The 11,901-nt window shown below is 36.9% G+C and overlaps 1 protein-coding gene across 1 annotated transcript in view; it reads right to left on the reverse strand.

Moving 5' to 3' along the window:
- fryb (furry homolog b (Drosophila)) overlaps positions 1 to 11,901 on the reverse strand; it is a 64,075-nt gene that overhangs the window by 3,251 nt on the left and 48,923 nt on the right. Inside the window, exons 45-62 of the mRNA XM_073829046.1 lie at positions 11,247 to 11,344; positions 10,784 to 10,960; positions 10,547 to 10,687; positions 10,283 to 10,465; positions 7,952 to 8,116; positions 7,716 to 7,790; positions 7,340 to 7,507; positions 6,002 to 6,010; positions 5,223 to 5,420; positions 4,578 to 4,724; positions 3,854 to 4,011; positions 3,553 to 3,763; positions 3,291 to 3,440; positions 3,104 to 3,202; positions 2,314 to 2,397; positions 1,509 to 1,526; positions 1,034 to 1,144; positions 240 to 442 (exon numbers count right to left, since the gene is read on the reverse strand). Of these exons, the coding sequence (XP_073685147.1) occupies positions 240 to 442; positions 1,034 to 1,144; positions 1,509 to 1,526; positions 2,314 to 2,397; positions 3,104 to 3,202; positions 3,291 to 3,440; positions 3,553 to 3,763; positions 3,854 to 4,011; positions 4,578 to 4,724; positions 5,223 to 5,420; positions 6,002 to 6,010; positions 7,340 to 7,507; positions 7,716 to 7,790; positions 7,952 to 8,116; positions 10,283 to 10,465; positions 10,547 to 10,687; positions 10,784 to 10,960; positions 11,247 to 11,344 (2,395 nt within the window). The remainder of the gene's footprint in view (positions 1 to 239; positions 443 to 1,033; positions 1,145 to 1,508; positions 1,527 to 2,313; positions 2,398 to 3,103; positions 3,203 to 3,290; positions 3,441 to 3,552; positions 3,764 to 3,853; positions 4,012 to 4,577; positions 4,725 to 5,222; positions 5,421 to 6,001; positions 6,011 to 7,339; positions 7,508 to 7,715; positions 7,791 to 7,951; positions 8,117 to 10,282; positions 10,466 to 10,546; positions 10,688 to 10,783; positions 10,961 to 11,246; positions 11,345 to 11,901) is intronic.

Consider the following 11,901-nt stretch of genomic DNA (forward strand, 5'->3'; position numbering starts at 1 on the left):
CAGTAAGACCTTTATTCATCTTCAAAACACAAGTTAAGATGTTTTTGATAAAAAAAAAAAAAAAATCTTAATTTGAGTTCTGAAGATGAACGAAGATCTTACGGATTTAGAGTGACATGTGTGTAATTAATTAACAGCATTTTCATTTTTTGGTTAACTATCCTTTTAAGATTTTTTTAAATTAATCATACAACACAATAAACAGAGTTTTGTCTCCCTCTAGTGGTATCATATCTCACCTGCACTCTTGAGTGTAACGGATGGCCATGGAGAACTCGTTGTTGTTCAAGCACTCCAGGATGGCCTGTACAGCTGCCTCTGAGTTGGGAAAGATGGTCTGGGAGCCATGCCTTTGCCGGTCATCTAGATCACCACCTAATGAGGCTTCTGCTAGCCGCAGGCAATTCTTCAGATCGCTCAGCTCACGCGACATGTTCCACAGCTACAGTTTAAAAGCATGTGATTAGTGTTTTCAATCAAATATGTCGACCAGCTAGTGGCTACTTTTTTTATAGTCAGCCAAATGAATTTTGCTCAATTACTAAATTTTTTTTACTAAATTTTATTTTTACGTTTTGCTGGCTGATACGACATCGGTATTGAACAGCACAGAAGCAGAACAACAGAAAATGTCTATGGTTACCATTTTAACTGTAGAAATGCCCAAATTGTCAACAAATTAATTTATTTTGCAATCATTTTATTTGCTATTTAATTCTACAATGTTTGTTAAGATAGTGGTGGCCAAAATTATTAGAACACTAGTATTTTCACCAGCTAAAAAATGGTTTTAAGTCAGTCTATGTTTTGCTGAAGTGTGTCAGTAGGAAATATCAGTTTACATTTTCAAACATTCATTTTGCCATTAATTGTAATAATCCAGTGAGATTTTGTTTGACAACAGCCAGTGCTCCACACTGAGATCTGATCTCATCATCATCCAGTCTGTCTGGAATGACATGAAGAAACAGAACAAACTGAGACAGACTAAATCCAGAAGGTGTATCAGCAGGGTAATGGGTGTATTGTGTACCTCTGGCACAGAGCTGATGGTGTTCACTTGTCCGATGAGTTTACAATAGGACTGAAACAGCAGAAGGAGCTGGAAGTGAAGTTTGTAGAGTCGCTGACACAACTCCAATTGCTGTGGATGATAAAGATACATTAGTCACATGACATGACAAATGAATCATACATATTCACAGCAATAAATAGTAAATACACAATTCCAACATCCACCAGTGTGTATACACAAAGGTTATAACAATAAAAAAGAAAACAATGTTTGATTTATTACTTTTGTAGTCTTGAAAAACAAGAACACTGTTTAAGTCATTTACATGATCTTAAAAGTGTTTATTTAGCATAAGATTGTTAAAGATCATGCAAGTAAACACACTCGCTGCCAGGTAAACTGAACCGATGCATGTAGTAACCTATAAAGCTGCAAACACAGACCACCCGCTCTAACAGATGAGTAAGAGAACAGTTTTTAGTTTGAAACTTACAGCCAGAGTTTCCATTTGCTGCAGAGCATGTCAAAAAACAGGAAAGAGTTGAGAAGGGAGAAACAGACAGCATTAATACCCAGCATGCAATCCGTGAGACTGTGCCACTATGCTTAGAAATCCCATTCACATAATTAGAGAATTAGTGTCAGTCGCATTCAATCCAAGAACCCAAGCCATATAAATCATGCAAAGGATGAAGAGGAGGCGCACAAAGTGACAAGAAGAAGAGGAGTGAAGAAATATTACATCACATATTGCACTGATATATACACTGCCATTCAAATGGTTGGGGTCAGTAAGAAATTAATACTTCTGTTCAGCAGGGATGCATTAAATTAATTTTAGTGACAGTAAAAATGTTACAAAATTTTGTATTGTATGTATACAACTGTTTTCAACATTGAAAATAAATGTTTCTTGAACAGCAAATCAGCATATTAGAATGATTTCTGAAGGATCATGTGACACTGAAGACTAGAGTAATGATGCTGAAAATTCAGCTTTGCATCATAGGAATGAATTGCATTTTAAGACATATATTAAAATAAAATACTCATTTTAAATTGTAATGCTATTTCACAATATTACTGCTTTTTGATCAAATAAATGTAGCCTTGGTGAGACTTTCTTTAAACAAATCTTACCAACCCAAAACTTTTGAATAGTGTTTATGACCCACTGAATCACATAATATGTACAGATTTAACAGGAAATATTGTGTACATATTATGAATGTTGATTCATGTAAACAGTGGTAAAATGGAAGGGCTCATTTTAAAAGGACATAGATGGCTATTTTCACCTTCTCCTCAGAGTCTCCAGGCTGACAGGTGATCACACCATCATCAGGATACCTTGGAAATGTGGCCTTGCAGTTCTGCAACCACTGTTGAAAGAAGATAAGGGACTATATGAGCATGATACCTCTTTCAATGCAAATTGAACACATTTTTTCTGTTTTATCATCAATCCTGTGCAAACTGTAAGTCTGATCACTTAAAGAGCTATTGTCACACCTCTTGTAAGTCACATGATTGGAGGTCTTACATCATTGACCCTTCGCAAACAGCTTGATTGACAGGCGATCTGACCAATCATAATGCAGAATCCACCATTTTGTCAGTCAAACAAATCATACAGGAGAGTAGATTAACTTCGGTGGACTTAAACTTGAAAAAATTGTGTGTACTGACGCCTCTCCAGTTGAAATAATATATGTTCTGATGTTCATTTCGAGCTTTAAGTAAATAAGAAAATATGATCGGTTCAAGTGTCGATTGATCTAATAAGACAGTACAGTGATCGGTATTTATTGTTTGAATTCCTTAAAAAAATGAAATTTTAAAGCTAAGACCTTGTTTTATACCAGCTCTGTCTTGTCTGTCGGCATGTTGTCAGTTTCCACTGCTCTGCGATGTTTTTTTTTACTGCATGAGAACATGATGTGTAGTGTGAGAACGGCATAGTTTGTCGGACATAGCAACAGTAACTAAGGAGGGCGGGTTTTTGCGAAGGGTCAATTTTGTAGTGCGAGCTACAGGAGCAACTTCACTGCTTCTGTATGAGAAGCTTCGCAGGCTAGAATTACTTACTGAGACAACTGCTTCCTCCCGGGTGTTATATGTGTCCAGATACTCCTGCAGCTCAAGAACACTGAACTTCATCTTCTCTAGAAGCCCATAAGAAACAATCTACAAGAGAACAGACAAGGCATAATTATTTGTTTGGTTAGGTCCCTGAAGCACGGCTTTGTGTAATCAACACTGAATATCCACTGACCGTTTCAGCATCCACATACAGCGTGGGACAGTCTGAGCATAAGGCCAACATTTCTGATGATTGCACAAATTTTGACCCAATTCCCCTCAGACCATCTCCAAGGTAACTGGCGGCATCGCTGGTCAGGGAGCAGAACTTATTTTGCAAGTTCTGTAAAGAAAAATACATTTAAACAATGGTAAAACCTACTTGTGGACTTCTAAATAGCGAATATGAATACTCATCTTCAAAGAGGACTGTGTATGTATAATGGAGATTTCACCTGAAACATTGTGGAGAAGATGTGGAAGGTGTAGACGGCACAAGACCCATCCGTATCGCACAACAGCTGGTTAATGTGACTCCGCCAGGCTTCTTCAGCATCGTCACACACCGTGGGCTGAAATGCTGCCAAGATGGCAGAGAAAAAGGGGGAGGGTGGAGGAGGAAAGCCCAGCTCATCCAGATCATCTCGGTCCTCCCCAAAATGGTAGCTATTGAAACCAGAATAAAGGAGGTTACCCTTCAATAACCATGCCAGTTAACAGTTGTCTAATGCTATAAAACTGTGCTGATGTGTTCACCTGGGCAGGGAGTTTGGGTTCTGGATTCCAGCACGGTTTTGTTCTGCAGGAAGGTCCAGATTAGTGCTAGAGCCACAGTTGAACCTCATTGGCAGCTCATTCACACCGAATGGCAGGTCGTCCTCTTGGACATTTGACTCCTCGTCTTCTGGTAAAACCTGTAAAGATGAGAGAAGGTCACTGGTGATCTTCTTTCCATAGTGTTTATGTTCATACTCCATCCTAGTGGTCAACTCGACAGATTTTTAGTTAAAAATTTAAGAGAGACAAGAGAGAAAGTCAAGTGGTCCTCAGTCAAGCATTTGTGGTTAAAAAGTAATAGTTTTTTTTTAAATAACCGATTGTTTCACTAATTAAGACTCTTATTCCTCGGCTGGGATTGTGTAGAGTCCTTTGAAGCTACACTGAAACTGCAATTTGGACCTTCAACCCACTGATCCCCATTGAACTGGAATATTTTCCTCAAAAACCTTAATTTCTTTTCGATTGAAGAAAGAAAGGCATGAACATCTTGGATTGACATAGGGGTGAGTAAATGATCAGGAAATGTTTATTTTGGAAGTGAACTAATTCTTTAATGTACTACAAAATGTATAAAAATGCATATGTATAATACACATGCCAGTAATATCTTCAAACTGCAAGATGAAGTACATCTAGGTTTGGTGCTATTTGGACCCTTGCAGAATAAGTTCTAATGGGCTTAATGCAATTTTAAACATACAGGCGGCATGATGTGGTCATCTGGTAGTGATGTTCCCAAGCAAGGTGTAGCAGCATTAAGAGAATTTGGATCAGCTGATGTGGTGTCATAGGAAGTGGACAGAGAGTCTGTATGATTTGTGTCCTCCGAGGGAGAGAGGTTCATGGTCTGAAATGAGAAAAAATGCCCAATTTTAGAAAAATACCATCAAGCTAAAACAGATAGGTAAAATGATATATGTGACCCTGGAGCACAAAACCAATCCTAAGGGTCAATCTTTTTAAATTGAGGTTTAGGACAATATTTGGTTGAGATGCAACTGTTTGAAAATCTGGAATCTAAGGGTTCCAAAAATCTACTTAAAATATTAAAATTAAATATTATAAAATTAAATATATAAAAGTAAATATTGAGAAAATCGCTTTTAAAGTTGTCCAAATGAAATTCTTAGCAATGCATATTACTAATCCAAAATTAAGTTTTGATATATTTATGGTTAGAAATGTACAAAATATCTTCATGGAACACGATCTTTACTTAATATCTTAATGATTTTTGGCATGAAAGAAAAATCTATAATTTTGACCCATACAATGTACTTTTGGCTATTGCTACAAATATACCCATGCTACTTAAGACTGGTTTAGACAGACAGACAGCACATACTAGCTGAGAGTGGGAGAGGCTTTGGCTGGTTGAATTGGACTCTTCCTCAGAAGAGTCATCGGAGTCTTGTTGGGCGTCGTGTAGGCCGATGCAGGGAGTGATGTCGGAGTGCTGGCTCTCCTCCAGGAGCTCAGTCAGATCTGTGCTGTCCAGAGAACGCCGACGCACTCCCCAGTTAAAGTTATCCATACTCTCACCCTATTAAAACAAACACAACACACTGATTTAACAGCTGTATACTCTAGCACGAGTTGATGTTGGGTGCAAACTATTCTGGTTTCTTCGGCCTAATGGAGTAGACATAATACACTGCTAATTAATCATGCAAAAATTAAGAACACATGCAAACATATAGTAAACACAATAGACCAATATCTGAAAACGTTACTAATTTCTCAAAAAAAGCTGCTTTGTAGTCAAGAAGAAACTAAGCAAAACACAACACAAAAAGAAACCTGCTTTAACTATTCCGCACTTGCAATTTTCTCTAATATGTATTTAAAGCAATCTGAATTTTAATAGTTCTTTAACTAAAGTAGTGAGGAATGATTTCATGTGAAATGAAATTTTCTATGACACAAAAATGTTGCCTTGAGATGCTGCTAACATGCATTTCTATAGTATGTAATATGACAACAAGAAGTCTCTTTGGTCTCAGCAGCCTATGACAGATGAGAGTCTACATGACTGACACATCATTTGATCAAGTGATTTTGAACACATATGGAAACATGACCTCAACCATCCTTTATGTCACACGCTAACACAGCTGTTCTTACCTGCAGCTCCTATGGCAGCACAGGAGAGAAAGAGAGAAAGTGTTAGCCACACAGTGAGAAAGACCAGAGGAAAAGCAATGGGCACATTAGTCAGGCAGTTTCTGATCAGCTAAAGTGTTATCTCATTATCCAGAGAGAACATGAATAAAATAACTGAAAGAATAAGGAAAGAAAGAAAGCTAAAAAGACAAAGTAATTGGGTTTTTGTTAGTAGGGATAGGAATTTTAAATTAATCTGATTCAATGATTCTGGCTACAGTTCTGATTCAACTGAACAATTTGAATAAAAATAAAAATAGTGGAATCCAAACTTATTTATATGACATGCAATTACATTAACCAAAAGAATTTTAAAAGAAAAGGAAGGAATCTCTTCTTAGTTTGCAAATGTATTTGTTAGACACAATATATACACTATAAATACGGTTGAAGTCAAAAGTTTACATACACCTTGCAGAATGTGCAAAATGTTGATTATTTTAGCAAAATAAGAGGGACAGTTTAACTGCCCGCTGTTCTTCAGAAAAATCCTTCAGGTCCCACAAATTCTTTGGTTTTTCAGCATTTTTTTGTATTTGAACTCTTTCCAACAATGACTGTATGATTTTGAGATCCATCTTTACACACTGAGGACAACTGAGGGAATCATATGCAACTATTACAGAAGGTTTAAACACTCAATGATGCTTCAGAAGGAAACTGTAAAAAAGAAAAAAGAAAAATGTACACATCTTCATTTTTCAAAAGTTTACACCCCTGGCTCTTAATGCATCGTTTTTTTTTTCTTCTGAAGCAACAGTGAGTGTTTGAACCTTCTGTAATAGCTGCGTATGAGTCTCTCAGTTGTTCTCAGTGTGAAAAGATAGATCTTAAAATCACGCAGTCATTGTTGGAAAGGGTTCAAATACACAAAAATGCTGAAAAAACAAAATTTGTGGAACCTAAAGAATTTTTCTGAAGAACAGCGGCCAGTATACCTGGGACAACTATCACTAAACAAAAAACACAGCTATGGATCATTCAGGTAACAACAAAGAATTAAGAATCAAGTGTATGTAAACTTTTGAACAGGGTCATTTTTATAAATTCAACTATTATTTTCTCTTGTGGACTATATGTAAACGTCTGTTATGTGAAATATCTTATTCAGGTCAATACTAAATAAAAAATAACATGCATTTTGTATGATCCCTATTATTTTGGTGAAATAATTAACATTTTGAAGATTCTGCAAGGCGTATGTAAACTTTTGACTTCAACTATATGTATGTTTGAAATAGAAATCCTTATAAATGTTGTGACTGTGTTGTGATCTTCTATGTCAGATTTTCCACTCACCTCTCCATCTTCCAGCTCCACATCCAGAAAGTCAAAGTCCCTGAAGACTCTAAACTGCTGCTCTGATGTGGTATCATCCAGAGTGTCCTCCCGGGTCCCATCCTCAGAGGACACTTGACTAGGCTGATGCTCCATGAGGTCCAGATCACCACAGGATGAGAAGATCACCTGAGACAAACAAACATGACAGTCAAGTCAACATGGATTCTGAGTATACAAACAAAGCATCTTCAATTGTTACGGCATTAAATGCACAATAATTAGGGTTTTTATTCATATAAAATAAACATTGATAGATCTACTAGTCCTGCATTCCAGACCAAAGTGATAAGTGTCATATAAAGCTTAATGAACAACAGTGGCAGTGATAACTTACAGATGGGTTCTTGGTGAGCCCAACTTCCTGTCCGCAGAGTGACAGAACATTCACTAGCTTCTCTCTTGTGCGTTTCTGTTAAACAAAAGGAAAATACCAGTTGAAAAAACAGACTCTGATAGAATCGCTGATTTAATGTCATCAAGAACAAAGAGGAAGTTAAAAGACACTGTTTAGAGCAGCAAATTACCTCCTTCATACCATGACTAATATCAAAAGCATAAAATGCTTGTCACCTGTGACGATTGTGGCCGTTTCCAGCTGACTGGCACCAAGACGGTGTTTGAATTGGACCCCGAAGAGGTAGAGGATGTGCTACGGGTCACTGCGATTGCGCGGGCTTTCCCATCTCTTCCTCCTGATCCCTGCAGGTCATCATATCTGCGGCCAATAACCGGCGTCTGGACGCAAACACACACATATGCACACAATACATATGTCACTCATTCAAAAACAAACATATTTTACAATATAGACTCAACATACACACATAACCCCCTACACAAATATGAGCACTCCAGCACAACAACAGGCTCTTCGCAGTCTCACATTACCCATGAGTCACAGTCTTCCTGTAGATAAACAAGCAAGTGTGGAAAAACAGCCTAATTGCTGAACTCCTTATCATTGTGCACATGCCACATCTGGACAGGATATCAATGCTTTCATCAGGGTGGACCAGAGGCAAGGACTCAATTCTAGGAACTGAGGGTTTCCTGTAGTTGAGCATGAAGACACAAGAGGGCAATCACACACAAAGTTGACTGCAAGGAGGTTTTTGTTGTACCTGGATACAGTACCTGATTCCTGCACCACTACAAAACTGAGATAAATGTGAATGCAAATGGATATCTTTGTCCAGTTATTATTGACATGCTTGTTCCAGATCAGTTGTCCTATTACACGCAATGAATATAACCAGAATTGACCCTGAAATTGAAGCGACTGTTTAGGTTTTACATTCTTTGACCTACTCACTGTCAAACATCACACAAAAGCAGTCACTTTTTCTTAACTTGCTCTATGAGGTTTGACATCACATCCTTTTGTTTATTAGACTGCCGTTGAAACCCTCTGAGAGGCAGGATCTCACCCACACTTTATTCTGAGCGGTTATTAATCACAAATGCAGTCAAAACACATCTCCCAGAGCTTCCGTTGACTATTATCCCCATTTCTGCATATGAAATCGAGTTGAGAACCTGAGCGACTTCCCTTTGCCCTAAAATGTACCAAAAACAAAGGAAAAGAGGCTACGCCCTTCAAGGGATCTGATAACAAATGCATGTTCAAAAACAACAACACGGCCACACCTGAAGAGGTGAATGAGTCAGAGAACCTGTGGTGTATAATCTAACTGAAAACTGATAGTTTCAAAACTATAAACGTTGTTTTAGCCTACAGCAAAGAAAGAAAAACATGCATGTGAACAATTAAACCAGTGTTGACTTTGACAGCAAATTCTGATTTAGTCTTAGTCAGTCTTGACTAAAATTTAGTTTCAGTCATATTTTAGTCATCCGAATTGTTTTAGTTTTAGTCAACTAAATATCGTAAGATTTTAGTTGATTAATCTACAGTAGATTTAGTCAGCTAAAATCGAATGGGTTTATTTACAGCATAATGCATTTATTAAGCATTCTCTAAAAGGAACAAACTCATTGTACTGGTTTGATATTAAGATTTTATCATGACAGACACAGATTTAACTGCTGTGACACACAACATGCCTTTATATTAAAATGAAATGAAACCACTTTTCATTAAAATACAAGAACGTGGTCTTCTTATCAATGAAATGCCAATGGATATTTAGGCGAATTATGCATTCTTGTTTACCAACAACTTGTTTACCACATTCTTCCTTCTTGGATTAATCTTTATTAGGGCTACTGAAGTGATTCAGTCAAGAGAACATCAATGCCACAGACAATAGCAACTAAATTAGGCTGCTGTCCCTTTAAAACCAAATGCACGGATACAATGTACTGATACACGTCCGATATGTGCATTTACGTGAATACTCATCAAAACGGACAATTCAACATTATTTTGTGTTTGTTTCTCTGTTCATGTGATGTGAAAGAGTACTTGTATGCTGTGTGAGAGCCGCTGCTTCAGTGTCTATCTGCAGAAAACTTGACCGAATTAAGTGTTCTTTTGCGTTATCAAATTTTCCATGTCTGCTCTTCTCTTACTCACAGATATTGACATTTTTTAAAGTTTTATGAGACATGCAGCAAATGTATGCTAGTTTATGTCCCGCCGGACAGATCAATAGGCTATGATACAGTTCAGATGTAAGCATCTAACCTCCTAACAATTTAATGCAGCAGATTAGTTCTGAATTAATCTCTTCCCAAATCATCCCTCCTTAACATTTTCGTCTCTTTTATTTGTTAATGAAAATGTCAATAGATTTTCCTCACATATTTTGTCATTCAAAACAAGTTTTTGTTTCGTTATCGTCTGTGACAAAATGTCGAAAATTTTGATGAAAATTATTCGTCAAAGAAATTAACACTAATTTGAACAACAAAATGTATTGTGCACACTGTGTAAAGTACCTCGGATATGTCGAAATGGAATTCCATTGTCTTTCCTGGCAGGGCTTTAGACGAGCCATCCCACATCATACGGCTAACCTCCAGGTGGGCTAGGTCACCATGGGCGTAGGACGGCAGGGATAGGCTGGCCGAACGGGAAACAACCAGCTTTAAAATGTTCAGAGCTTCCTTCCAGTGAACCGTCTAGAGAACACACACATTGGTATGACAAATGAGAAATTCTTTCAAATGAATCCTTAATCAAGTGAAGAAGAAGGATCTCACCTGTACAAATTTCTCGATGGTCTTTAGCACCTCTACGTTGAAAGGTTTGACCTGAATTCCTGCCAAATCCATGTGGCTTAGCAGACTATAGATGATCTGCAGCAGGGGCTGTTGCATGCTGGGTAATCCTTTATCTAGCAACTATGAAGAGAGCTGGTATTAAAAGGGTGCTCTTTTATACTTATTTCTATCATTTTGTAACATATATTTGTACATTTAAGCCGCAGAGCAGCTCACCTCAGCCATATATGTCACCAAACTAAGTGTGATGTCCGAAAAGGCCTCATGTAGGTAGCGGCAGACCACGTTGACCCACGAGAAGGGGTCTCTGGTGTAAGAACGAGTCTTGTACAGGGTCATTACATGAGCTAGGTGAGAAAGTTTAGTGTTCTTGTCTTTCTCCTCCAGACAGACCTAGAAAAAACACCATAAACAGTCAAATTGACATGTATTTAAAACTTAAAAGCTCATAAAGTAATTTTATACTTGTATGGTGTAATATTAATAATACTTTAATTATTGTGGTCAGTTGTGTCACAGAAATATAAGTCTAGAAAAAAACACTTCTGAAGTTAGATGTAATACAGGACTAGGTGTTGAGAATGAGTCAAGTTTGTTTTCATAATAAGGTGTAAATGTCAATGAAGTGCAGGGTGTGTTTCATAGCAGGAGTGGGTAGAGAAAAGGAGGCAGGGCAGACCTGTGCGATCCTCTCAGCACTTTCTTTACAAAACTGCGTAGGGCTACCGAAGTGTTGTACCAAGTGAGGCAGCAGACAAAGCACGTTCAGAGGAAAACCTGAGCAGGCAGAGAATAAAACAAAGATTAAGTGAAAGGAAAGCAAATAAATATTACATATTATAGATAAATATTACACTTTTTTTTTTTTTTTTTACAAAAATTTAAAAGTAAAACAATGTAAAAGGATTATGTAAAAGCAGACTGTATGCAAATGACTAAATCATCATCATTGTCAGTTATATTTTGAATGCTGAATATCCTATTAATGCATGTCGGTATGAGTTTTTCAATCTGAAATTTCTTTAAAAGTATAATGTGTACAAAATCCAAAGGGATGTTACCACCAAAGCTGAAAAGTTAGGTTATTTACATAAGTTCAGGTTAGATGTTTAAAAATGTTTTTAGAATATTAATATACTAGGCTACTATTTCTAAAAAAACTTTTTTAAACTTCTAAAAATGCCTTAATTCAAATTATCTAAGTAATTATAATAATTTAAAAACAATCAAAAATATTTTTTTAGAATTATAACAAAAAATTAATTCATGTTAGATGTTTAAAAATGCTTTTAGAATATCAATATACTGGGCTAATATTTCTAAAAACACTGTTT

This window comes from Garra rufa, chromosome 23 (genome assembly GCF_049309525.1).
Source record: "Garra rufa chromosome 23, GarRuf1.0, whole genome shotgun sequence".
Taxonomy (NCBI): Eukaryota; Metazoa; Chordata; class Actinopteri; order Cypriniformes; family Cyprinidae; genus Garra; species Garra rufa.